The 27,546-nt window shown below is 42.3% G+C and overlaps 1 protein-coding gene across 1 annotated transcript; it reads right to left on the bottom strand.

The window, feature by feature from the left end:
- Positions 1-1,088: 1,088 nt before the first annotated feature.
- On the bottom strand, positions 1,089-26,561 carry tbc1d19 (TBC1 domain family, member 19). Its single transcript, XM_023982349.2, has 21 exons — positions 26,338-26,561; positions 26,028-26,100; positions 25,864-25,909; positions 23,182-23,257; positions 22,559-22,633; positions 22,326-22,389; positions 21,576-21,622; positions 21,385-21,495; positions 20,779-20,851; positions 20,277-20,315; positions 18,862-18,974; positions 14,113-14,187; positions 13,856-13,918; positions 6,050-6,134; positions 5,903-5,947; positions 5,762-5,794; positions 5,278-5,387; positions 4,957-5,048; positions 3,768-3,883; positions 3,505-3,575; positions 1,089-2,562 (listed from the first exon to the last, which is right to left on the bottom strand). The coding sequence occupies exons 1-21, from the start codon at positions 26,434-26,436 to the stop codon at positions 2,488-2,490; spliced, it is 1,581 nt and encodes a 526-aa protein (XP_023838117.1). The 5' UTR covers positions 26,437-26,561; the 3' UTR covers positions 1,089-2,487.
- Positions 26,562-27,546: the final 985 nt, after the last annotated feature.

The raw sequence follows: 27,546 nt of genomic DNA, 5'->3' as shown, positions 1-27,546 counted from the left end.
CTTTCTGGGTCATTTCCAATACATCTGCATTCACGGTTGTAAGAACATTGGTAACCAGGCTATTATGGTATCTCAATGTGTCCCCATTTAGGCTATACATTTTAATAGACTAAAAGTATTGACTCATGCATATGCTTCTATCAATTGAAGTAATGGCAAATGACAGACTAGATGTTCATGTTATAGCCTCAAACACATATAAATATGTGCTTTCTTGGATGCTTCTTTGACATTGAAATGAATACATTTGGTCCACTATTCCAGTAACTGTATCATTACTATCAACTGGACCACGTTTACAAACGTTATATTAATACCTAAGAGTGCCACCTAGTGAGACGGGCAACCTGATAGTGCCGTCTACATGAAATCTTTCAACAACGGCCAGCGGCAGAGTGATGACGGATGGGATGGCAGTCATGGGCTGATGATGGCACATTGCTCCTGCAGAGCATCGTTTCAACAACAAGGGGACCCAACAGTGGTGGCTCGTTCAGACCAGGGAGAACAAAGGGTGGCTGATAAGAAGTCACTGGCCCCCGGAGGAGCATTGAGCAGGAACGGCTCCGGGAGTCCGGGTAAACAGGTGGCAGTTGTACCAGGCATGACTAAGCCGCAGGGACTAGCATGATAGGGGAAGAAAGAGGGCAGCAAAAAGAGGCACAGCATAATTTGATACGAGCACACAGAATGGATAGGGGGAAGGAAGCCAAAGCAAAGGCAGAGCAGATGCTAGGGTGGGCTGGGGGGGGGGCAGATAATGTTTAGTTGCTCGGTGCTGCTACCTGTCAATTACTGATTCTGCCTACTGACTCGTCAGGCTCATTGCTCTGGTGAGCTGCCAAAGTACAGTGCGCCACATCCAAATATTTACCCTATCCAAAAAGAAGTGTCATTTAATTATGTTGGACGATGCAGAATGCAGGACCGCATTTCTACTGCTGTTGCAGAATGGATGTAGGCTGTCAAACAGAGATCTAGGGGCCATATGTTACATGCATATGTTACTTCTTAGCGAAGGGCTATGGAATAACGAGTCTGTTAATGAGTTTGAATACAATACTACAGAGGTCAAGTCAAAATTGATCTAGGTTTCATTACTTTATTTTTATTTAATGAGCATTGAAAAACAAAACTATGCTGCTATGATTGATTGATGTCCCCTGAACTCAGAGACATTGACCGCATTGCGTAGGGTAAAATGTAAGAAAATCCTGAAATTAAACTGTAAATAAAAAAAAGATGTAATCTGGGCACATACATTTGACAATGGGCACAAAAGGGAACAAAATTGGGTCAGGGATCAAATAATAGGGCGAGACGAATACAGATATAGCATGTGAACGCAATAATTACTGAAATCCATAAAAAAAAAGTACAATAATTACATCAAAGAACAATTCAAAACAAAGGTTCTTCAATGATCATTTTCACAATTAAAAACAATTAAAAACAATACTGAGACAAAAACAGTGTTGTGATGGCATATCTTATGCACAAGTCATATCTTATGATAATATCTTGCATATTAAAAATGAACATTAGAATATTAGTTGAAGCCTTATTAACTATGACTTAGATAATGAATTATCTGAGATCATTTTCTTGAGGAACCCAACCACAGAGCAGCTTCTGATCAGCTTCTAACACAGGGTTATTATTGCAAGGAGCTCTTCATGAAAATATAAAAAGTTAAGTCCACACTAAACACTTATCAGCGTTTCCGTAACACATCAATGGTCACACTGTAGATAGCTACAACTACTTCCCACTGGGCACAGACATCATTTCAATGCCTAGTTTCGATTTACATCTGGTTGAGTTGTCAACTAATGTGAAATCAACAAAAATGTCATTGGATTTAGGTGAAAAAAATGGGTGGAGAAAAAAATACAAGATTCCCTTAGGTTGATGACTTTTTGCTCATCCAATCTGTTTACCACTTTGATTCAATGTCATCACATTGAATTGTTTTGTTAAAATGATGTGGAAACAACATTGATTCAACCAGTTTTTTCCCAGTAGGTTCGCTCTCTCACACTGCAACCCAATACAATACAACCCAATACAATACTGTTCCATGCAATCCAGCTTCCAATAGACTCATCAAGCTGGTCCCAAGCATTGGGGTATATATCATCTTACTTAGGGCATAGCTTAAGGAGGTAAGATTTGCTTAGCTTATCTGAGTGCTATACTTACATACTGTATAATATATCTAATAATATGATACATGGTGATAACTATTTCTGTAGCGTGCATGCAGAGGGACATGCAGCTTTGACACAGTGAAAGGAATATGGTGGGATGGATATACAAGGTTTCAGGGGTCTTTTTTTGCCTTTTCATATTCCATATACGGTGTGGTTGGCATCTCTGACTCTGACAGACGATCACTGGCGTTGGCATGGGAACAGCTTGACAGCACAGGCAATTGTTCACGTCTCCTCCGGTGCGCGCGCACACGTCGCACACACACGCAGGTCCTCAGATGACAGTGGCGAACAGGAAGATCTGAATGAGGGGCATGACCTTCAGAGTTGAAAGGTCGGCGAGGACGGCCTGCGGTAAAGGGAGGTCGTCAAAGAGAACACACGTTCATTACCAACAGCAGTCACACTCCCTGACCAACAGCAGACTCACACCAACCAACCAGTGGATGTAATAAAGTTCCACATAATGACGTTTTTCCAGAAACTCTTTTTTGTGACTATTTTTTTAAACACTATTGAGCTGCAGATTCCCCTTGTAGGCTTCATATAGGGTTATATGCCATACCCCCAGCCTGGCCTTTTGGGATTACATTTAGGGCCCTATCATGTTTACAGAAAGGGTCTAATATTTCAGGCCCTCGGCACAGGCTCTAAAAATAAGGAGCCATGTTATGATACCTTCTCCAGTGGACCAGGTGGTAAATGAGCAAGCAAATACTGTGGCCCAGCATCTTAGCATCAGGTCAACCTGACGCCCGTGCGTCACACTCTGGATTAACTCCCTGGGAGGGGGGGGGCAAGAGATGGCTAGGGGAGGTTTACTATGGCTGTCAGTCAAATGCTCTGGGGAGACGGCATAAAGGCTTTCTTAAGTGGGTACATGGACACGAGGCTGGGACTCACGTCAAAGGCATTTGGAATAAGTGCATTAGGAGGGAAAATGTATGGCATGCAATGTGAAGTTCATGGCGCAATGCTCTACCTATGTGTCCGTTGTATGTTTTCGTGTAATCTGTACTTTTCCAGATTGTTTGACAATTAACAACACAGACAGACAGACACACACACACACCCTGTGTACACAATAATGACCCCTGCACATTTCGGTGTGAGCGTGTCGGGGGAAGTGGGGGTTAGGAGGGGAAGCAGGGTGTTGGGGGGCTGAGGGCTTGAAATGAGAGTAAGGGGCTATTTCAGTAACCAAGGGCCAGAGTGGAAGCCAGTGTGTGTGTGTGTGTGTGTGTGTGGGAGAAAGACGCCTGCCTGTGGCCTCAGTGAAAGGCACACTCACTTCAGCTGAGGTCAGTGATGTCACCTCCATCAGGTTCTCAGCCCGGAAGGCAAAGACGGCCGCTGCCAGGACTAGAGGGAGAGAGAAGGGAAAGTGGGGTCAATACCCACGATACAGTTCACAATCAATGCAGCCGTAACACCATAACACACCTCTAAATACTAGTGAACTAGTTAATACTAGAATGCACAGTCACAAAGTTGATTGTATTATCAATGATATTTTTTACATTGAGGGGTAGTTTCACGCGAGTGCTGCTATACCTGCTACAATCTCCAGTGAGTCGTAACCCAGGATTCGGTCCCACAGAAGGAGGAGCTGGTCAGTAGAAAGGTACCCAGAAAACGCTCTCACCATCCACTTGAAGGCAATACGCAAGCTGAGGGTATGTTCAACAGTTGAATAGTGTCACATCATTCTTTCATGTAATCATCATTGGAGCCCAAATGTACAACATGCCAATCCCTTTTTATACCTGCATGACAGATAATCATACATATTCTATTCATACATATTCAACGCCACATCAATTTCCAAAGCCACAAAGTCATGTATTTGCAATGTTTTTCCACTAGATGGAGGTATATGCTTGAACTAATGCCACGCATATTAATAGAGTTGTATGAAGGACGGGTTGGTGTGTGTGTGTGTGTGCGTGCGTGATTTTAGGTGACCAGAAGTCCTCACAAGGATAGTAAAACAAGGAAAATGTGGACAAGTGGGGACATTTTGACAATCTCCACAAGGAAAAAGGCTATTTTAGGCTTAGGGGTTATAATTAGGGTTAGGGGTTATAATTAGGGTTATGTTTAGGGTTAGGGGTTAAGGAAAACAGGATTTTGAATGGGAATCAATTGTTTGGTGCCCACAAGGATAGTAAAACAAACGTGTGTGTGTGTGTGTGTGTGTGTGTGTGTGTGTGTGTGTGTGTGTGTGCATGTATTACTATCCTTTTGGGTATTGTAAATTCCCAAATGTCCACTCAAGGATAAAACAAGGAATATTCTCCCTCGTGGGGACATTACCCACATACCCAGGAGGATAAAGAATATTTTAAGCTTAGCGGTTAGGTTTAAGGTTATGGTTAGAATTAGGGTTATGGTTAGAATTAGGAGTTAGGAGTTAGGGAAAATAGGATTTTGAATGGAAATCAATTTTAGGTCCCCACAACGATAGGGAAACGTATGGTGTGTGTGTAGACGTGTTTAACTATTCTTGTGGGGACCAGAAGTCTATTTCTAGGGGGTTTAGGGTTAAGGTTAGAATTAGTGTTAGAATTACGTTACGGGTTAGTGTTAGTAGCTAGGGTTAGTAGTAGCATGGGTTAGGGTTAGGTTTAGGCTTAGGGCTTAAGGGAAAATACGACTTTGAATGGGACTCAATTGTGTGTCCCTACAAGGTTAGCTGTACAAGACTGTGTGTGTGTGTGTGTGTGTGTGTGTGTGTACTCACGGCTGAGCACCTATCTCCCGTAGATGGTAGAATAGCTGGGGGAGATGGGTCTGTAGCAGCCTCTCAAACTGTAGGCACAGGGACACTATACCCTATGGAATAACATACGTAATGTGAATACACACACATACAGTACGCACACACACATTGTACACATACACACACACTCATATCAATGCAACATACTTTTATGAACACAAACACACATGAAAATACATAGCTATACATAGAAACAGAAATATGAGCAGAGAACAGACAGAAAACACACTCTCTCCCCCTCTCTCGCTCCCTCTCCGTATTCTCTCTCTGTGTTACACTTACAGAGGTGGAGGAAGATACAGAGTGCAGCCTGAAGAAGTAGCGTACGTACATCTCCCTAAACACACTGTACAGCTTGGAGGGCTCGTTGTACAGGAAGCACAGAGGGGCCACTGGAGGACACAGACACACAGTAACACCTCAGAATTGGATATTTTATTTGACATTTTTTTATTTAACTAGGCAAGTCAGTTAAGAACAAATTCTTACTTACAATGATGGCCTACCCCAGCCAAACCCTAACCCGGACGACACTAGGCCAATTGTGCGCCGCCCTATGGGACTCCCAATTACGGCCAGTTGAGATACAGCCTGGAATCGAACCAGGGTCTGTAGTGATGCCTCTAGCACTGAGATGCAGTGCTTTAGACCGTTGCGCCACTCGGGAGCCCATACAATGGGTGTCCAGATATTTTTTTTAAAGGGTCTATTTCATGATCACAATTTTAGCTGGTACTATGATTTAGAAGGTAGAAACCGTACTTACCATACATTGAAAAACCATGGAATGGGATGACACCTATACGGAAGGGAAATTGAGAATAGTCAATCAATGGTTGAGCACGAGCATAAAGGGCTACTTATATGTGTGTCCGTAAGTGAATTTGGGGTGAAGGACTCTTCTCACCATTTGGAGGATACACCACAGCAAACTCCTCAACTCCCACTTTGCCTGCAGGTAACCAACCGTGACATCAACACCTTGTACGAGAGTTCCCTTGAAGAACACTTGTGATGATTGTCAATTAGATTAGATAAGGGTAGAACGGCTCACCTTGAATGTAGGACTTGGGAGGAGTGGCACTGTTGTAGCCGAAGTGCTCCAAGACCGCAGTGTCTCGAGAGAAACATAACAGGACCTATGACAGACACACACAAGTGCATGCACACACACACACACACACACACACACACACACACAAACATTTTACTTATGCTTCGCTGACAATAGACCATCTATTAATACACATTAATATATGATTTGGTCAGTGGCAAATTAATCTGTGCATGAGTTGCTTCAATTACGCTCAATCGCACTCCACCTGGACAAAAGGAACGCCTATGTGAGAATGCTGTTCATTGACTACAGCTCAGCGTTCAAATGCATAGTACCCCCCAAAGCTCATCACTAAGCTAAGGACCCAGGGACTAAACACCTCCCTCTGCAACTGGATCCAAGACTTCCTGAGGGCCGCCCCCAGGTGGTGAGGGTAGGCAACAACACGTCTGCCACGCTGATCCTCAACACAGGAGCCCCTCAGGGTTGCGTGCTTAGTCCCCTCCTGTACTCCCTGTTCACCCACGACTGCATGGCCAAGCACGACTCCAACACCACCATTGAGTTTTCTGACGAGACAACAGTGGTAGGCCTGATCACCGACTACGATGAGACAGCCTATAGCGAGGTCAGAGACACCAAGACAACAACCTCTCCCTCAATGTGAGCAAGACAAAGGAGCTGACCGTGGACTATAGGAAAAGGAGGGCCCCCATTAACATCGACGGGGCTGAAGTGGAGCGGGTCGAGAGTTTCAAGTTCCTTGGTGTCCACATCACCAATGAACTATCATGGTCCAACCACACCAAGACAGTTATGAAGAGGGCATGACAACACCTTTTCCCCCTTCGGAGACTGAATAGATTTGGCATGGGTCCCCAGATCCTCAAAAAGTTCTACAGCTGCACCATCGAGAGCATCATGACCAGTTGCATCACCGCTTGGTATGGCAACTGCTCGACATCTGACCATAAGGCGCTACAGAGGGTAGTGCATATGGCCCAGTACATCACTGGGGCCAAGCTAACTGCCATCCAGGACCTATATTCTACGTGGTGTCAGACAAAGGCCCCAAAAATGTGATGGTAATCTCATCTTCTCTTCTGATTGGGAATACATTTCAATGACTCTGCCCCACTTGTGTGGCATTATGTTCAGGAAATGATATGGCCGCTCAATCAACTGAATTATGTTTTAATCAACTGATTTCATTGGTTAAGGTCATTGAGTCACAGCAGATGGGGACTGTGTATGAAGTGCAGAGCTGGGGTCAATTCCATTTCAATTCCAGTCTACTCCCACTGGGCACAGACGTCAGTTCAATGTCTAGTTTTGATTCACATCTGGTTGAGTTTTCAACTAATGTGAATTCAATGTGAAATCAACGAAAAATCTCACCATATGATTGGATTTAGGTTAAAAGTCGGGTGAAAAAACAATGCCTTTACGCTGATTACCACGTTGGTGCAACATCATCACATTGATTTGTTTGGTTGAAATGACGTGCAAACAACGCTGATTTGACCCGTTTTTGCCCAGTGGTGTGAATCGGGCATGGGATTTTCCCCATAGGAGTGCAGTTTAACTCTTGAATGGATTGGACTTAAAGACTTGCTCCAGAACTTTGGTGACTACTAAGTATTTTTTAAACCTCTCACTTTGGGCTGGACGTGTCAATGTTTAGTTCATACATGCAGAATCTATAAGCAGAATTACCTCAATTAGCCACGAAATCCCTAGTTTGAAAGCAACTTTTTTTCTGGAAGCTGTGCTCCGCCATTTCCCCTACATTTCCCCCCACATGGGCCAGCCCCCTAGCAATTCGAGTTCCAGCCAATGAGGTTCAGCCCCTCGCCACTTGAATGACAGGTACCAACATGCACACACAGCAGAGCAAGAGAGAGAGCAATGACGTGGGGAACAAAGTGCCTAGTGGAAGTCTACACACCCTTGCACAGTCTTCATATTTTGTTGCCTTAAATCTAAAGAGGAATTCAATTAGATTTTTTTCCTACAGATCTACTCTAAATTTTCAAAGTGAAAGAAAGTTATAGAACATTTTCAAAAGATTATTTTTTCCCCGAAAGATAATACTTGGTAGAAGCAGCTCTGGCAGCCATTACATCTGTGAATGATTTAGAATTATATTCTACCAACTTTGCACAACACTTAGGGCAACAAATGTCCATTGTTTTTGTCAAAATGGCTCAAGCTCAGTAAATTTAGTTGGGAATCATTGATCGACAGCAATATTCAAACCTCGTCTCTGATTATCAAGCAAATTTAAGTCAGGACTGAGACTAGACCACTCAGGAACACTAAACACTTCTTGGAAATCAATTCTGGTGTGTCTTTGGCATAAAATTATTTTAATTGTCTTGCTGAAAAACAAAACACTATCCCAGGGTTAGGTTTTCGAAGACAGAGGGAGGGTTTTCCTTTAACTTTTTATTTTTCCACGGGGCAATTACACAAATTTTAAGTAAATTTAACACCCACAATGTTAAATGTAAACACTTTCTTGGAAATGATATGTGACCCACTGAAACAGTATTAAACTAACACTTTTCAAAGTGTTCACAAACTAACACCCCTACAGTGTTGGTCCCTAACACCATGGGTGTGGCAAATTCCGACTTTAACACTTTAGAGTTTATGCTGTTATCCTTTTTGTGTTAGGAATAACACATGTAGTGTAACAGTATATTTGGGGTTTTAACATTGTAGGTTGTAAAGCCTTATTTGCATATTTCCCACCATGCCTTTCAAGTGAATGTGAGAGATACCCACCCATGACTGTGTTTGTTAGTGATAGACATGTGAGTTGCATGCAATTACTACCAGTCTTGAAGCCTTCACCAAGTGACTGCCAAGTGCATATGTTTGAATTAAAAGTAAACCCTTTAAGACCTTATATTATACATTTAATAAGGACTTTAGTTATCCTCCACATTGTGGACTGAAAATCTTGTCTGATGGGCCACATCAGACCTGCAAATCACAATAAGCTGGTTTGTGAAGTGATTAGTAATTCCTATCAGAGCTAGAGGGAGAAAATCCAACAATTGTAATATTTTATCACCCAAAACCGACATTCAGAATGACTGCGATGGTGAAGGACTTGACAAACAAGACTACCTAAACCATCTAAACTGGAACAACCATCTCAGTAATGGGTGCAATAAATCCAACCCAACTACTGCGCTACACGTGCAACCACGTCTGATGTGTGGATCTATTTTGATGTTTCAAAGGAAAATAACAAAAAGGCCATATGCAAAGTTTGTACTGCTATTATTTCCCGAGGAGGGGAGAAAGTTAAATATTTTAATACCACAAACCTAATTACTCATGTGAAAGTGCATCACCCCTAGAAGGACAGCATCCCGGAGTCGCCTCTTCACTGATGACGTTGAGACTGGGGTTTTGCCGGTACTATTTAATGAAGCTGCCAATTGAGGACTTGTGAGGCGTCTGTTAGACACTCTAGACACTAGACACTCTAATGTACTTGTCCTCTTGCTCAGTTGTGCACCGGGGCCTCCCACTCCTCTTTCTATTCTGGTTAGCGCCAGTTTGCGCTGTTCTGTGAAGGGAGTAGCGCACAGCGTTGTGCGAGATCTTCAGTTTCTTGGCAATTTCTCGCATGGAATAGCATTAATTTTTCAGAACAAGAATAGACTGACGAGTTTCAGAAGAAAGTTCTTTGTTTCTGGCCATTTTGAGCCTGTAATGGAACCCACAAATGCTGATGCTCCAGATACTCAACTGGTCTAAAGAAGGCCAGTTTTATTGCTTCTTTAACAGAACAACAGTTTTCAGCTGCGCTAACGTCATTTCAAAAGGGTTTTCTAATAATCAATTAGCCTTTTAAAATGATAAACTTGGATTAGCTAACACAACGTGCCATTGGAACACAGGAGTGATGGTTGCTGATAATGGGCCTCTGTACGCCTATGTAGATATTCCATTACAAATCAGCTGTTTCCAGCGACAATAGTCATTTACAAGATTAACAATGTCTACACTGTATTTCTGATCAATTTGATGTTATTTTAATGGACCAAAAAAATTGCTTTTCTTTCAAAAACAAGGACATTTGTAAGTGACCCCAAACTTATATATATATATATATAAATACACACATACAGTACCAGTCAAAAGTTTACACACACCAACTCATTCAGGCATAGAATAATAGTGAAGACATTAAAACTATGAAATAACACATGCAATTATGTAGTAACCCAAAAAAAATTAACAAATCAAAATATATTTTAGATTTGAGATTCTTCAAATAGCCACCCTTTGCCTTGATGACAGCTTTGCACACTCTTGGCATTCTCTCAACCAGCTTCATGAGGAAGTGTTACCTGGAATGCATTTCAATTAACAGGTGTGCCTTGTTAAAAGTTAATTTGTGGAATTTCTTTCCTTCTTAATGCGTTGAGCCAATCAGTTGTGTTGTGACATGGTAGGGGTGGTATACAGAGATAGCCCTATTTCGTAAAAAAACAAGTCCATATTATGGCAAGAACAGCTCAAATAAGCAAAGAGAAATGACAGTCCATCATTACTTTAAAACATGAAGGTCAGTTGAAGTTTCTTCAAGTGCAGTCTCAAAAACCATCAAGCGCTATGATGAAACTGACTCTCATGAGGACCGCCACAGGAAAGGAAGACCCAGAGTTACCTCTGCTGCAGAGGATAAGTTCATTAGAGTTACCAACCTCAGAAATTGCAGCCCAAATAAATGCTTCACAGAGTTCAAGTAACAGACACATCTCAACATCAACTGTTAGGAGGAGACTGTGTAAATCAGGCCTTCATGGTTGAATTGCTGCAAAGAAACCACTACCAAAGGACACCAATGAGAAGAAGAGACTTGCTTGGGCCAAGAAACACAAGCAATGGACATTAGACCGGTGGAAATCTGTCCTTTGGTCTGATGAATCAAAATGTGAGATTTTTGGTTCCAACAGCCGTGTCTTTGTGAGATGCAGAGTTGGTGAACAGATGATCTCCACATGTGAGGTTACCACCGTGAAGCATGGATGTGGTGGTGTGATGGTGCTTTGCTCGTGACACCGTCTGTGATTTATTTAGAATTCAAGGCACACTTAACCAGCATGGCTACCACAGCATTCTGCAGCGATACGTCATCCCATATGCTTTGCACTTAGTCCCACTATCATTTGTTTTTCAACAGGACAATGACTCAACACACCTTCAGGCTGTGTAAGGGCTATTTGACCAAGAAGGAGAGTGATGGAGTGCTGCATCAGATGACATGGCCTCCACAAATCACCCGACCTCAACCAACTTGCGATGGTTTGGGTTGAGTTGGACCGCAGAGTGAAGGAAAAGCATGTGGGAACTCCTTCAAGACTGTTGGAAAAGCATTCCAGGTGAAGCTGGTTGAGAGAATGCCAAGAGTGTGCAAAACTATCATCAAGGCAAAGGGTGGCTCCTTTGAAGAACCTCAAATTTTAAATATATTTTGATTTGTTTTAACACTTTTTTGGTTATTACATGATTCCATTTGTGTTATTTCATAGTTGTGATGTCTTCACTAGTATTCTACAATGTAGAAAAATTTAAAAATAAAGAAAAACCCTTGTGTTGGTGTGTCCAAACTTTTGACTGGTACGCTATATATATCATTCATGCAATTTCAATGTTGTTTGAGTTGCTTTGTGAACCACCAAATTTGCTTGAGAGGATTGTACTGCAACACTGCATTCAAGTTGCTTGACATAGTGCTGTCAGTCAAGGTGAGCTCATTAATATAATTTCCCCGCCCAATCAGCCTGTCTTTTCAAACTTCATGGTAGTTAGCCATGAGAGAAAAAGTATTTTCAGAATGACAATGTGCAAGGGGTGTGTTGACTTTCACGAGCGACTGTGTCTGCACATACAATATGAAACGTACGAGGCCATTTTTGGGGACCACTTTTGGCTTGTGAGCACAATATTCAGAACTAGTGGCTAAAAAGTATTCAGAATTACCAGAGAATCTCTTTACAATGGAACTGAGCCCAGTCTCTGATGCACTGTCTCTCTTTTATATTTGCGATTTTAGATTAGTCTCTCTCAACCTAAACCTGAGCCGTATATTGAGAGAACTCTACGACTGCATAGCGAGTTCAGGAACAGTCAATATTGATGATTTATCAGTGCCGAGCGGATAAGCCACCATAGAGATCGTGCCACCGCCGTTCACTAAACCGCTCCCAGCATTCAGCGAAATAGTTACTATCTTTCACTTAAACACGTAAGTAAACAAATAAACCGGCAAAGCCAGACTGGAGACATTCATCTGTCACTATAGTGTTGTCTGGTGCAAGTATTGGTGGACATATGAAATGCGGTGAAATCAGGTTCTTTGAATGAGCACTTGCTCCAAGTATTTTGGTTGATAGGGGTATTCAAAACCATGATAGGGGAGCCTCTATATTATATACACTCTTAGAAAAAAAGGTGCTAAGTAGAACCATACAGGGTTCTTCAGTTAGTCCCCATAGGAGAACCCTTTTTAGTGCTGGGTGGAACCCTTAGCAGAGGGTTCTATATTAGAACCTTCTACGTAGGATTCTTCAAAGAACTCCCTGCATATGGTTCTACCTAGAACCCTCTATGAAGGTGTATGTCTAGAATCCTCTATGAAGGGTTCTACCAATAACCATTTTATCATCTAAAGGTTCTTCCAAGAACCCTCTATGAACGGGTAGAACCCACCGGCCTTATTAGCCTTTAAAATTGTATTATTTATGACAATACATTACATATATTATGCCTTTCTTTGAGGGCCTAGTTATACCCTAACACAGGAGTTAGGAGTCTCATATCAGGCCTACAAGTCACAGTATGCTTGCTTGCAAAGTGATCTGTAATTCCTACTGGAGTCCAGCCAGTGTTAGAATATCCAACAAGTGGAAGTGTTAATCACCCACAACCTGCATTCAGAATAACTGCCAGGGTAGGGAGGATTGAATACTGAGACTACCTCAATCATCTCAACTGGAACAACCATCTCAGTAACGGGTGCAATAAATCCAGTTACTAACAGATTGGATTAGTTTAGAAAACGGTATGTTATTTATCTTTCTGTAGCATAACATTTATCAACCAATCAATGTGCATGCAAAAACACAGATATTAAAGTAAAACAAAACCATTCTGAAAACCTCCCTGCAATAGAGCATGCTGAGAAATATGATGTGTGGTTCTATGTAGAACCTTCTTGCCTCCAAAAGAATCAGTAAAGAACCCTTTCTTCCAAAAATGGTTCTTAGGATGTTAAAGGTCCTAGGTAGAACACTTTGACTTACAAAGAACCCTTGTCTTCCAAAAAGGGTTCTTCTGATCAAAACGGTTCTTGGTAGAACCCTATCCCTCTGCAAATAACCGTTGTGGAACCCTTTCTTTTAAGAGCGTATAATTGTGTGTGTGTGTAACTATATCTGTTAGAATGGAATATTGTGTATGTAGGAGTGACAGTAGTTTAGTCTAGTGGTATTCTATACAGTCTGGTGTCCGTGTTATATTTACCACCATTATCTCCCCCCTCTGTGTACACGCTCTAACCTAACACAACCTACATAGATAACACTCCGTCTTCTGTATATATGTATGCATTCATGTCTAGTGTTAAAAGGACATGCTAATAGAACGGAAGGATACTGCTGAGTAGGAGAGAGAGAGAGAGAGAGAGAGACAGAGAGAGAGAGAGAGAGAGACAGAGAGAGAGAGAGAGAGATATGGAAAGAGAGAAATGGATGAGGGAAAATGAGTCACACTCACCTGATACAGGAAATCCTCAAACACAAAGTAGTAGTCGTCATTACTCGCAGTCAGTTTCACATCCTGGAGAAAACAAAGTAAGGATGATTGACAGCAAAACAACGATATAGGGAAAAAATACCTGACAGGACTACTAGTTTGTAAAGAACATGGCAGATGGGAAAATAAAGAACACCAAGGTTCTCAACAACCACACGTGTTTGCATGTGCTGTGTTGTTACTGTTTTCCCTGCTTGTCTTGGCACACCAAAGCCTACCTTGTAGATGAGGTTGTCCACCAGCAGGTCATGGTGTATGACTCCAGCCTTCAGCTGCTCATAATGCATCACATCCTGTCCAACAAAACATCCGTCAGTCCATTACAAATAACGTCAAACTAAAAGATACAACCTCCACAGTATGTACAAATAATACGGGAACAATCATTTACTCAAATGATTGACCATTCAATCCAATACAGAAAGTGGGTCTAAACGAAAGAGACTGAAGACGGCAGCATTCATTCTGTTTGCCCTCCCTCTACCACAATCATCTATTTGAATTGAAGTACTACCACTATCTGATGTCCTTCAACCACCTTGTGTATTTTGTCAAATTTATGTGCTCGTTGACATTGACATGACCGTGATTTCGTCAGACGAAGAGGCGAGGTTAATGTTGTGGGGAAGTATTTCAACACGTACACACTTCACACCACATAGTTAACACCAGAACGTCTCTCCGGTCTGATAAAAGCTGTCATAAAAGAACGAAGTTACAGAAGACAGGGAGGAAAAGAGGAATAAAAACCTAAACTCTGACAGACTTTCAAGCACTTTGGCAATCAGAGACTGGCGGGGAGAAAAAGAGAGATGAAGTTCAAGTTGCTTGTCCGTGTCAAGAGGTAGAGCTTCCCAGACATACTCAAAACACCCAAGATGGATATCGTCAATTTGAGACATTAAAATTCCCTTCAAAACATTAAAAGGGGCAATCTACGATTGCTCCATACAAAGCCTTCGGAAAGTATTCAGACCCCTTGACTTTTTACACATTTTGTTACGTTACAGCCTTATTCTAAAATGTATTCAAATATTTTTCCCTCTGCAATCTACACACGATACCCCATAATGACGAAGCGAAAACAGTTTAGACATTTTTTCAAATGTTTTAAAAATAAAAAACAGAAATACCTTATTGACATAAGTATTCAGATCTTTTGTTATGAGACTCGAAATTGAGCTCCGGTGCATTCTGTTTCCATTGATCATCCTTGAGATGTTTCTACAACTTGATTGGAGTCCACCTGTTGTAAATTCAATTGATTGGACATGATTTGGAAAAGCACACACAAACTTGTCTTTATAAGGTCCCACAGTTGACAGTGCATGTCAGAGCAAAAACCAAGCCGAGGTCGAAGGAATTGTCAGTTGAGCTCCGAGGCAGGATTGTGTCGACGCACAGATCTGGGGAAGGGTACCACTCTGACAGAGCTCTAGAGTTCCTCTGTGGAGATGGGAGAACCTTCCAGAAGGACAACCATCTCTGCAGCACTTCACCAATCAGGCCATTATGGTAGAGTGGCCAGACGGAGGCCACTCCTCAGTAAAAAGCACATGACAGCCCGCTTGCAGTTTGCCAAAAGGCACCTAAAGACTCTCAGACCATGAGAAACAAGATTCTCTGGTCTGATGTAACCAATATTGAACTCTTTGGCCTGAATGCCAAGCATCACGTCTAGAAGAAACCTGGCACCATCTCTTCGGTGAAGCATGGTGGTGGCAGCATCATGCTGTGGGGATGTTTTTCAGCAGCAGGTACTGGGAGACTAGTCAGGATCGAGGGAAAGATGAACGGAGCAAAATGCAGAGAGATCCTTGATGAAAACCTGCTACAGAGCGCTCAAGACCTCCGACTGGGGCGAAGGTTCACCTTTCAACAGGACAACAACCCTAAGCACACAGCCAAGACAACGCTTCGGGACAAGTCTCTGAATGTCCTTGAGTGACCCAGCCAGAGCCCGGACTTGAACCCGATCGAACATCTCTGGAGAGACCTGAAAATAGCTGTGCAGCAACGCTCCCCATCCAACCTGACAGAGCTTGAGAGGATCTGCAGAGAAGAATGGAAGAAACTCTCCAAATACAGGTGTGCCAAGCTTGTAGCGTCAGACCCAAAGAAGACTCAATGCTGTAATCGCTGCCAAAGGTGCTTTAACAAAGTACTGAGGAAAGGGTCTGATTACTTATGTAAATGTGATATCAGTTTTTTTGTATATGATAAATTAGCAAACATTTCTAAAAACCTGTTTGTGCTTTGTCATTATGGGGTATTGTGTGTAGATTGATGAGGAAAAAATACACTTTAAAACATTTTAGAATAAGGTTGTAACGTAACAGAATGTGGAAAAAGTCAAGGAGTCTGAATACTTTGACTTTTAACTTAATGACATATACTCAATGATTCTTGAAGAATATAACGTATAAAAGCCTCATTAGCTTAGTTCAACTGTCGTAACCCACCAGAACCTAAAATATAAGCTTGTTTTAATGCAGCGCTTGTAAACAATGCAATTGTAAACAAACACTGTATAGCCTCAAAACATTGATAAAACTATCATTTTGATATCACGGATGGTCAGTACTTGCATCAATAGCTCTTCTTATCAACTGTATGTACGCACTATCCGTGTTGCTCTTGCCAACCCCCATTTGTCCCACCTCTGAGAAGCAGAGGTTCTGTTGTGATCATGTAGGTCTGATATCTGATTTGTTATCGTTACAGTAATGCGATTAGTCACCAACTCAGATGATATAAAAAGGGTCTTAGATTCATTGTCTCTCTCTCTTCTTTGTTCCTGAACTGATGTGGTGAGAATATATCTCTCTCAATTCAAAGTGCTGTATTGGCATTGGAAAAACATGTGTTTACATTGCCAAAGCAAGTGAAATAGATGATAAACTCTCTCTCTCATTAGTTGTGGGCCATGCCTTGAGTAGTGCCTTGTAATGCGTGTCAATGCTTCACGCCTCCATTCATAAGTTATTAAATAATACTTGCTTTGATATTCGCTCCGCGTGACCATTCCTTGATCTCAGTCAGCTAAATGCGTAATACTTGATTGCACCCGGTTTAACTATAGTCTCTTGCACATTGGTATTTATCTTACGGAGGCGGATATTTCCTTTAATGGGATAATTGCTCCGTCTTATTGTGGGTCGCGTGTGAGGTAGTTATAATATCATGTGTATCAAATGTTACCACAGTAACAAGTGATCAGGGTAGGATGTCGTACATTTTATAGAACTCGAAGACGACACAGGACGTATGAGGGATACCCGAATCCATTTATTGTGTGAATAAATCAGACCCTTTTATTTGAAAACAGCCTCAAACAGTGTTTGGTGTTCACTGAGGCTCTCAATCGCAAACAACAATAAGATTCAAATGAATATGTAACTTAAACGTGTCATTCACATTAACTTTCCTCCCTGTCCTTTGGATGAGAAGGCAAAGTACCGTATCTCCACAACAATAGTTTCGCATTGACGTTTCAACCCTTGAGATTTCAACTTAACTGCTTTGCCATGCTTGACTTACAGTACCTTAAGGGCATCGTGTACACAACTGCTTCTGTGCCACAGGGCAGCTGTAAGTGGCTGTACATAAGGAGTCCATACATAGTGGGTGAGGAATGGCCACCCACCACCTCTATCCATCGCCCCGGGGGAAGCCCTGTCTCCTGGGCGAAGCCCTTACCCTTATTAACATGAGGGATTGTGGGATGCGGGCTACGTCATAGGAGAGTTGATGGGTGGTGGGTGACGGTGGATATCTGGGACACAGTGGGCGTGTTCTGTTTAAAAGGATGGTGGTGATTGGTCAATACAACCTGGAGGTCATCCTTGAAGATGTTTAGGTTATACTGCAGTAACATAAATCTCTGTGCATTTACACAATATCCTGAGTGTCCGGATATGTCATACAATACCACCATGTCATACACGCTAGAGCTAGTGGCACACAGATTACGGATAGTGGACAGTCCTCTCTCCTGTCCTGAACGTAACTCTGTTTGTCCTACTGTCGAACCTGGTGACGGTAATGCTCTACAGACCTCCGCTGGATCCCTGTAACTCTCCTAGGGGGATCAATCTTCCCACGGCAGGGGCATTGTTTAATCGGCCCGCGACGAGGCGGGGGTCCGTTCCCTGGGTTATACAAATGCGGAGGGGCACGGCCATTTGCCACACAGGGAGCAGGCCCTCTTGTTTGAGCTAACTTTGCTAAATCGCACCAGTTTGATTACGTTGGCGGTCACAGTGCCCTGGGACGAGTTACGGCAGGGTGGCGTAAACACGAGCGCCACTAATTTATAGCCCGAGGATCGCCTCCAGCTGCATGAACCTGTACTAAGAACTAGGCATTCAGTCTATACAATACGTATCTACATGTCCAATAAGTGAATTCCTTTAGGACAATGTCTAATGCCTATGGAAAGATGATATTTTTTGCTAGATTTGACGGTTCAATCAACTGTAACGCTTGCTAAATCTAAATCGCATGCAACCTCCTTTACTGAAGAACTTATTTGAAGCTACGCAGGTGGTCACATCCATGAATACTCATAAATATGAGGATCAACATACGTGCCCCCACACTAACGTACAGCCAATGCATGGAGAAGAACCAACACGGGTATATATGACCGGAGTTTCCTAAACAGTTCCTCTCTTCCAGTGTGAATGACGGAGATAGGTCGTGTCAACCGTTAACACCGGAGAGGGTGTTAATGAGTGAAAGAGAAGGTTCAGGAAGAGGTGAGCAACTTCAAGCCCTAGAAGAAAATGGGTCTTGGGAACCGCAACAGCTGTGTGTGCCTGGCAGTTTTATAACAAACACAGGCAGACGGAGAGAAAACCCAGGGTGGCAGATTCAACGCCATGGTCTTTAACCTTAACATAATGATACATGCATCTACAAAAGATTGGTAACCGCTTCACCAGGCAGCGTAGTGTGTGCATTACCTCAGGCTCATTGGTGGAGTTGAGGATGAGGGCCCAGAGGTCAGCTCGTAGGCCAGTGGGACAGCCCTGTCTACTGTACTGCTGGGCTGCTGCACTGTCCTGCTCATTTACCACTGGAACAACACACACGGAGGACACACTCATAACACAACCGTACTATAGCAGTGGTTACATTATGGCACAACTGAGAGAGATCTCCTTTGTATACATTTAAATACTTGAATTTGAATTGACAATGAAAATAACTATATCACACACCACTGACTCACACCCCTGTAAACATACCAAGACCATAGCAAAATGTCTCACTGTCATTATAGCAACACGGCTTTCCCCTTCTGTTGAACACACAAATAAAACAAACTCTGACTGCAACCGATCAGACCAGACCCTATCTGAATCTGAACCTTCCATCTTGCCCCTTCCACTACCACACATGGCCCTTGACTCCACTTACTCCAGGTGTCGGAGAGCCAATAACACACTCCAACATAAACATTCTGCCCTCTTGTTCCTCTTTAAATCGGCATTTAGAGTGCTATCCTCACTCGGTCTACCGTCCCCTTGGCCATCGGGGTGTTAAAACACATTCCTACCCATGTAGAGCACACTGTGAGGGCACTAAGGAGACGTATACAAAATTAGTCCTTGTATTATTGTGTGTGTCCCCCGGCCAGGCCTGGATTCGGATTCAGCCCTATGAGAGGCGTCCCCGCTAATGTTTACATTAGGCTCAGCATACAGGGACAGGGTAGAGTGCAAAAGTGTAAGGGAGACTAGGCCACTTGAGAGGGTGAAGGAGAGGATTAGTTATGGCAGGAGCTACCTTTAGGGGTTTCCCATGGGAGGGGGGTGAGAGGTGTGTGTGGTCTTGTTCTTCTATCCTCGTGGAGACCTGAAATCTCTAAAAGTCCCCAAAGGACAGTATAACAAGGACAATCCTATTTAAATCTTGAGTGAAGGTTCGGGTTAAGGTAAGGGTTAGGGAAAGTAAGATTTTGAATGGAAATCCATTTTAGGTCTCCACGAGGATAGAACAACTAGTGTGTGTGTGTTAGGGCTGGGTGGTAAACCGCGGTCTGCGGTTGTGAGGCTGGTTGGACTTACTGAAATCACTTAAAATGTACAGTATGTTTTGCCGCCCTACGGTCATGCACAACTCATAAAGCCAATTTAGAACTTATATATTATTCCAAAACATCAAATTGAAAAAGACTGTGATATATTTGGGCCATATCGCCCAGCCCCTAGTGCGTGTGTGTGTGCGCATGAGTGCATGCAGTACCAAATGTCCCACTTTAATGTCAGGAAGACATATTCCAGAGAGGACCGACTGGCTACGATAAAAAAAGAGAGATACACACTATTAAATAAATAGGATCTCAAATGAACCAGCCATCTACCTATTATCTTACCTTTCTTCCCGATGCGAATATGCTCGCTTTCAAACAAATCTGCCCGGCGATATGAAAAAGAGGGACAACAAAACTATATCAGTTGTCAGCCTGAAGTGGATCCGTTGCCAGAACGGACTACTGTATCAGTTGGATTTACAAACAAAAGGCTATGAATACAATGATATTTAAATCCTTCCTAGACACACAGATATTGTTTGAGAGATGCCAGACGGCCGAATGGCATGAGAAACATTTACACAAACTGATAAGATATCAACTGAAATGTTCTTTATTCATCCCGATTTATTTCTGTATTTGCTAGGTAAACATGTTTTTCTCTGATGATTTTGAAGGATTTACTGTAGGACCTAGAAGTTCTTCCAACTTGATGTGGAATATGAATTACCGCTAAATGATCCATCATTCTCCATTTCAAAGCTTTGTTTATAGGCCGGGAAAGTATGAGTATTTTTCATCAGGACACAGAACGCAAGCTCATTGCATGTTAATTGAGTTTTACCTGGAGGTACGTGTGTATGGTCGTCAATACCCAGCTGCCCCGTGGTCAGGCTCAACTCTGAGTAGGCCTCTCTCTGAGGGGACAAAACATACAAATCGGAGTAAACACCGTTGAATCGTCAACAAGCACAAATCATCTGGGATTTACTATGAGTAGATCTTTCAAGTGAGATACTGTAAATGATACTACTCCATGTATTACATGCACTGTAAGAATACACACACGCAGACAAACCGTTCCTGTCCTCCTAAAGAGCTGTCAAACTCATTCCATGGAGGGCCAAGTATCTGACCGTTTTTGGGTTTACCTTTCAATTAAGACATAGACAACCAGGGGAGGGGAGTTCCTTACTAATTAGTGAACTCATTTCATCCATCAAGTACAAGGGAGGTGCGAAAACCCGCAGACACACTGCCCTCCGTGGAATGACTTTGGCACGTGCCCTAAAGTATAAATGTGTAAACACACACCCAGTGTTTTGACCCACACAGATGGTTCAGATCAAGTGTTTCTCCTACCACCTGTGGATCGACACACAGACAGACAGACAGACAGACACGCACGCACGCACGCACACCACAGACAAACGCACAGTATTTCCCCTACCATCTGAGGTATGTCTCTGTCGTGGAGGGGCACCTGGATGAGGCCCCAGTGACTCTTTGCGCTGGCCTCCTCACTGCTGTCATGGTTTGGGTTCCGTAGGCTGATCAGCACCTGGGAATCATGGGAAATGGAGTAACTTGGAGTATTAAGTCGCCGATCAGAACATATTGATTGAGACAAAGTCCATTTACCTCCAGAAAGTCTTTGGGAGCATAGACAGGCCTGAAACGACTTAGATCTGTACAAAAGGACAAAGACAAAGGAGCATTAAAGTTTAAGTTGCTAATAAAAATATTGTAGTTATAACATAGATATAACAATGTAATTACAACATAGCACAGATGCTGGGTGGATAGTTGCATCATCAAGCTAACTTTGGTGACTCATTAGAGTTAACCTGATGATGCAACCATCCATAGTACGTGTTGGCAAATTAGACATTCATTTCGGTCATCTCCAATGGAGAAAAATGACATAACGAAAGAGAATTCCCAGCAAAGTCAGGCAGTTAGACGTTTTCACCGTCAGTCTAAGTCAAGTGCATGGTCAGTCAATAAAGAGAGCATGTTAAGGTTGGAAGGGGAGTTCCACTCGCTATCGGAGCGAGGCAAGGCCCAGGAGTCTGGTTATCCTCTGGATTCACAAGGCCTGCTGTTTATGCCAAGGCCCGGCACACACTCGTAAATGTTACCATACCCCCTTCTCAGATAGCATTGTTAGGAGACTGTTCTGTTACACGGAGTACTGTGCACAAGCAGAGTTAACTTAAGGTAATGCCCCTACGCAAGAGGTATATAAGTATAAATGGCACACACACACACACACACACACACAGCCTTAATTACAATGGCAAGGGTTACATCCTCCTGCAATGTTAAAATAACTCCAGTTAATCCACACTTATAAACAGTATCATCAACATGGAGTTTGAAGGTAAAGACCTGGTTCGTCTGTCCCCATCTCGTTCCACTTGTTGGCCAACTCCTTCTGTTCCACAGCTGGCCTCTACAAAACAGAACATTAAGAATTGTCAATAAAGTAGTTTGTCAATAGACTGAAGACATTAACACAAATATATACTGACACACAGGGCCCTCCGCGAATATTCTTGAAGACCTCATCTTAGGTTGAGTACCCTGTTACATGCTGTCATAAACTATTTTACATGGTTTACCTTACGAGCCAAGGGTACACCCAGCTCTGTGCACATGCTGTTCAGGCTTTTGAGGATACGCTTCTCCCAGTTTACCTGTAGGAGAAAACACACACAAGCTTAGACACACGCACACACACACAAACAGTTAACTTAACGACATTACAAAAACAACGCTGAGCAGAGTTTTTCCTGGAGCTTAGGTGGTGGGCGTGGCAGGGGGATTGGTAGGAGGAGTGGTGGGCCCATCAGAATTTTTGAAAACATTTTATAGGTCACCATCTTGGCGATGTAGATACATTTGTGCATTTCAAAGCCAATTTCCTGCAAATTTACAAATGTTTCCATGGAGCCGAGAGAATTCTTTGGAATATTAAGGCGAATTTCCTGAAATTCTACACATTTTGCCATGCAGCTGAGAGACCATTTTAGCAGTTTTAAGGCAAATTCCTGCAATTTTACACTGTTAGGCGGCCCGCCCAAGAATTTTAAGAATCCCTTCTTCACTAAAACATATTTGCTTAACTAAAGCATATCTACTACAGTAAGTCACCAGACAAATCTGAGAGACAGAACCACAAAAGAGATGATGAAATGAGGAAAGGAAGAGAAGGAGAGATGGATGGAGGAAGTAACAGACCCACCTGGGCCTTGCGCATGTACGCCAGAGGCTCCTTGGCGTGCTCTGGGGGAGCTGCAGGATGGCTGGGGAGCGGCTGACTAGAGAGAGAAAGAGAAAGAGTGAGTAGGAGAGAGATAGAAAGGGCACGAGAGAGAAGAGAGAGAGAGAGAGGGAAGGGAAGAGAGAGAGAAGGAAAGGGAAAGAGAAAGTGAGAACGAAAAAGACTAATTTCTTCAAATAAATGCATGACAACCAACCCGTAAAGGCAGTAGGATCCTCTACTATAAGCAACATATTGAAGATTTTATTTTTATTTATGCAATCAAACTAGGAAAAAGAACAATCGACCAAGACCAACTGAAGGCTATCTCTCCAGTTGAAGGAGAAGGTCTGGGTTCCTCCACCAGTTCCACCTCCTGCCTCTGTCCACTTATCATTCAACCTAAACAAATGACTCTGGCCGTCTGGAGGAAAAAAACAGGTTCGAGCCCATTTCAGACGGCCCTTGTGTTATACAGTGGCTTGCGAAAGTATTCACCCCCTTGGCATTTTTTCGATTTTGTTGCCTTACAACCTGGAATTAAAAGTGATTTTTGGGGGGGTTGTATCATTTGATTTACACAACATGCCTACCACTTTGAAAATGCAAAATCATTTTTTATTGTGAAACAAACAAGAAACAAGACAATAAAACAAAAAACTTCAGCGTGCATAACTATTCAAACCCCCCCCCCAAAGTCAATACCTTGTAGAGCAACTTTTTGCAGCAATTACAGCTGCAAGTCTCTTGGGGTATGTCTCTATAAGCTTGGCACATCTAGCCACTGGGATTTTTGCCCATTCTTCAAGGCAAAACTGCTCCAGCTCCTTCAAGTTGGATGGGTTCTGCTGGTGTACTGTACAGCAATCTTTAAACCATACCACAGATTCTCAATTGGATTGAGGTCTGGGCTTTGTTGCTTTAGCAGTATGCTTAGGGTCATTGTCCTGCTGGAAGGTGAACCTCCGTCCCAGTCTCAAATCTCTGGAAGACTGAAACAGGTTGCCCTCAAGAATTTCCCTGTATTTAGCGCCATCCATCATTCCTTCAATTCTGACCAGTGTCCCAGTCCCTGCCGATGAAAAAAAAAAAAAAGCAAAATTTTAGTCTCATCTGACCAGAGTACCTTCTTCCATATGTTTGGAGAGTCTCCCACATGCCTTTTGGCAAACACCAAACGTGTTTGCTTATTTTTTTCTTTAAGCAATGGATTTTTTGTGGCCACTCTTCTGTAAACCCCAGCTCTGTGGAGTGTACAGCTTAAAGTGGTCCTATGGACAGATACTCCAATCTCCGCAGTGGAGCTTTGCAGCTACTTCAGGGTTATCTTTGGTCTCTTTGTTGCCTCTGATTAATGCCCTACTTGCCTGGTCTGTGAATTTTGGAAGGTGGCCCTCTCTTGGCAGGTTTGTTGTGGTGCCATATTCTTTCCATTTTTTTTATAATGGATTTAATGGTACTCTGTGGGATGTTCAAAGTTTTGGATATTTTTTTTTTTTTACCCAAACCTGATCTGTACTTCTCCACAACTTTGTCACTGACCTGTTTGGAGAGCTCCTTGGTCTTCATGGTGCCACTTGCTTAGTGGTGTTGCAGACCCTGGGGCCTTCCAGAACAGGTGTGTATATATACTGAGATATATACTGAGATCATGTGACACTTAGATTGCACCCAGGTGGACTTCATTTAACTAATTATGTGACTTCGGAAGGTAATTGGTTGCACCCGATCTTATTTAGGGGCTTCATAGCAAAGGGGGTGAATACATATGCACGCACCACTTTTCCGTTTATTTTTTGAAACATGTTATTTTTTTCATTTCACTTCACCAATCTGGACTATTTTGTGTAAGTCCATTACATGAAATCCAAATAAAAATCAATTTAAATTATAGGTTGTAATGCAACAAAATAGTAAAAAAAACGCCATGGGGGATGAATACTTTTGGAAGGCACTGTAAAACACTCAGCTTTATCTAAACACGTCACCTAAACGGGGACATACACGGATGATTCATGTTGAAAGAGAGGAAGGCATAATTCAACTCTTTATGTTGTAGTGCGAAACTGGACGTCCTCAAGTTCAGGCAGTTGGTTCACGAGTTTGTTTTCATCTCACGGCAGTAAGACACCATGGTACTCTTAAGTGACTTAAGGTGACTCGGGCTACATTTGGTCAAACTGAATAACAACTCACGATTTGATCATACAAACAGAGAAGCTGAAAAAGTGTTGCCCGTTTAAAAATAAACGTTAGCGATGCAAGGAACATGCATCTGTCTGTCCATATCTGATACAAATACAGTAGGTCTAGACAGGCAAACAAAACAGAAGAATAAAAGCATGAGACCTGGCATTGGATGATGGTTGGAGCGTTGGTGCCAGTTTTGGGATCTGGTCTGGAGTGTGGTTCTTGGCCAAGACTAAAGGCCAAAATCACTTTTAATGGGGTCTGTTTTAAACGAGCATTGGCTGAACATTTCAGGTGATTCACTCTCATAAATGTCATATAAACAGTTAGAACCAAACTTCAGTAAGGGAACATACCATTAGACCTCCCTCTCTCTCTGCCTGGTCTCTCTCAATCTCTATATGTGTGCCCATGTACATGTTATACATTTGATATCCTTATACATAACACTTTGTTGATTGAAAAAACACTTACACGTGCAACTCTCTGTATACTGCATTCTGTAGCTTTCTCTCCCAACCTGCAACACAAAATAAAAAGCATTCGTTTGCAACATGACATGCATGATTTTCAATGTAGTAGATGACAGCTAGCTAGCTATTACCCACACAAATACTTGTTCTGCATCACGCACTTACCTGATGCTTTGAGAAAATTACGAACGTCCTCTTTTAGAGATTCTAATTGTATCTCGGGTCTATGCAAACACTCCTAAATAGAATAATAAAATAGTTAAGCATATTCTCGATGTAGCTAGATATTTTTGGCATGTCAAGCAGTTAGTTACTGGTTGAAAAAATCAATAGTATAGCTAGATAAGGCACATATTTGTATAGCCTTGGCAGCTGTAAAATCTCACAGCAGCAGACAGGGAGGACAACATTCGTTGTTGCACAAGCCTTTCGGTCAATGCCTTCGGTTCTGCAGAGCAGATAGCTAGCTACTCACTTTGGCCTGTCTCTCTATTTGAGAGTGTAAATGGGTTGCTTTCAGTCGCTGGACAATTTGCGCAATTGTCAGTGATAACTCCGTACCCTCATCCATCATTTTCAATGCTCGTTTTGGTTAATCTACACTACGATAAGGCAATTAGACTTTTAGAATCCATTTGGTATCCGGTGATGCAGCCTTTGGCCTCTGCAGTGGTTACTTAGCAACTACGGACCATGGATGTAGAGGAAACAAAAAATAAGCAAGATTAGTTCCTAGCCCAGCCATAAATATGATACATGTCTAGATTTTTTCATTTTGTTGCTTGCTAGTTATTTATTGCATTATCAGTGTGTTAATTGTGAATAGCCTGCAAGCTCTCTCTCTCTCTCTCTTTCTTGATGAAAAATCCCTAATGTAGCCTATGTTCTTTGCATAAACAAAGATAAGATATTGTTTGGACTCAAATTGTCTAGATTATCTATGTAACGTTATTTGTAGTGCTGTATCCAACAACATCTGATCGTCAATCGCATTGCATGGCCTATAAAAGTCAGAAAGGTAGAGTCATTTGAGTAAGCCAGGCCTGTAATAAGAATTATTTGCTATGACTCTGTCACCAGCATTCACATGTAAGAAAACAGTTTAAAAGTTTGTTGGTGCCTATATAGGCTACCATGGCTGAGGGTTTAGTTTGGGAGGGGCATTTTTGGAATATGATAGGCCTATGTTTGGCTTGTCAATTACAATGGAGTAGACAAAAGCACAAACAAATCTGGGACCAGGCTAGCATCTTAGGTCTATCTAGTCAAAGTGATACAATTACTGAGAGCAGAAGATAGGTTTTTAAGCAAAACATGCATGTGGAGTTATGTCATGTCGTGATGGATCACCATCATCAGGTGAGCCTCTGTCCAGTACCTTAATGACAGCCTATTATCTCTCACATGTGAGCAATCAATCACATCTCACAGATTGTTTTTTTGTTCATAACAAATCTAAAACTATTTTATTTTTGGTGAAAACATTGACGTGGTATTCTTGAAATATGTCACTTAAATAGTCTACTTATACAACAGACTTAAACAAAATCACTGTAAGCCTACAAAAATAATTTTAAATTGTTGCGGCTGCTGTTGCATTTGCATGACCGTGGGCTCGAGAGGCGGGCTCTCTTAGACCGGAGTTCTCTATCCACCCATCCATACTGTTATATTTCTCATATCC

Source organism: Salvelinus sp. IW2-2015, linkage group LG37 (assembly GCF_002910315.2).
Source record: "Salvelinus sp. IW2-2015 linkage group LG37, ASM291031v2, whole genome shotgun sequence".
Taxonomy (NCBI): Eukaryota; Metazoa; Chordata; class Actinopteri; order Salmoniformes; family Salmonidae; genus Salvelinus; species Salvelinus sp. IW2-2015.
This window is presented reverse-complemented; position numbering and strand designations above follow the sequence as displayed.

Excerpts from the sequence above, each read along its gene's own strand:
- tbc1d19 (XM_023982349.2), bottom strand. The coding sequence starts at position 26,436 with ATGATGGATGAGGGTACGGAGTTATCACTGACAATTGCGCAAATTGTC. Across the intron at positions 26,101-26,337 it reads AAATAGAGAGACAGGCCAAA|GAGTGTTTGCATAGACCCGA; the intron begins GTGAGTAGCTAG and ends TATTCTATTTAG. Across the intron at positions 18,975-20,276 it reads TATTCGCATCGGGAAGAAAG|TGGTAAATGAGCAGGACAGT; the intron begins GTAAGATAATAG and ends GTGTTGTTCCAG.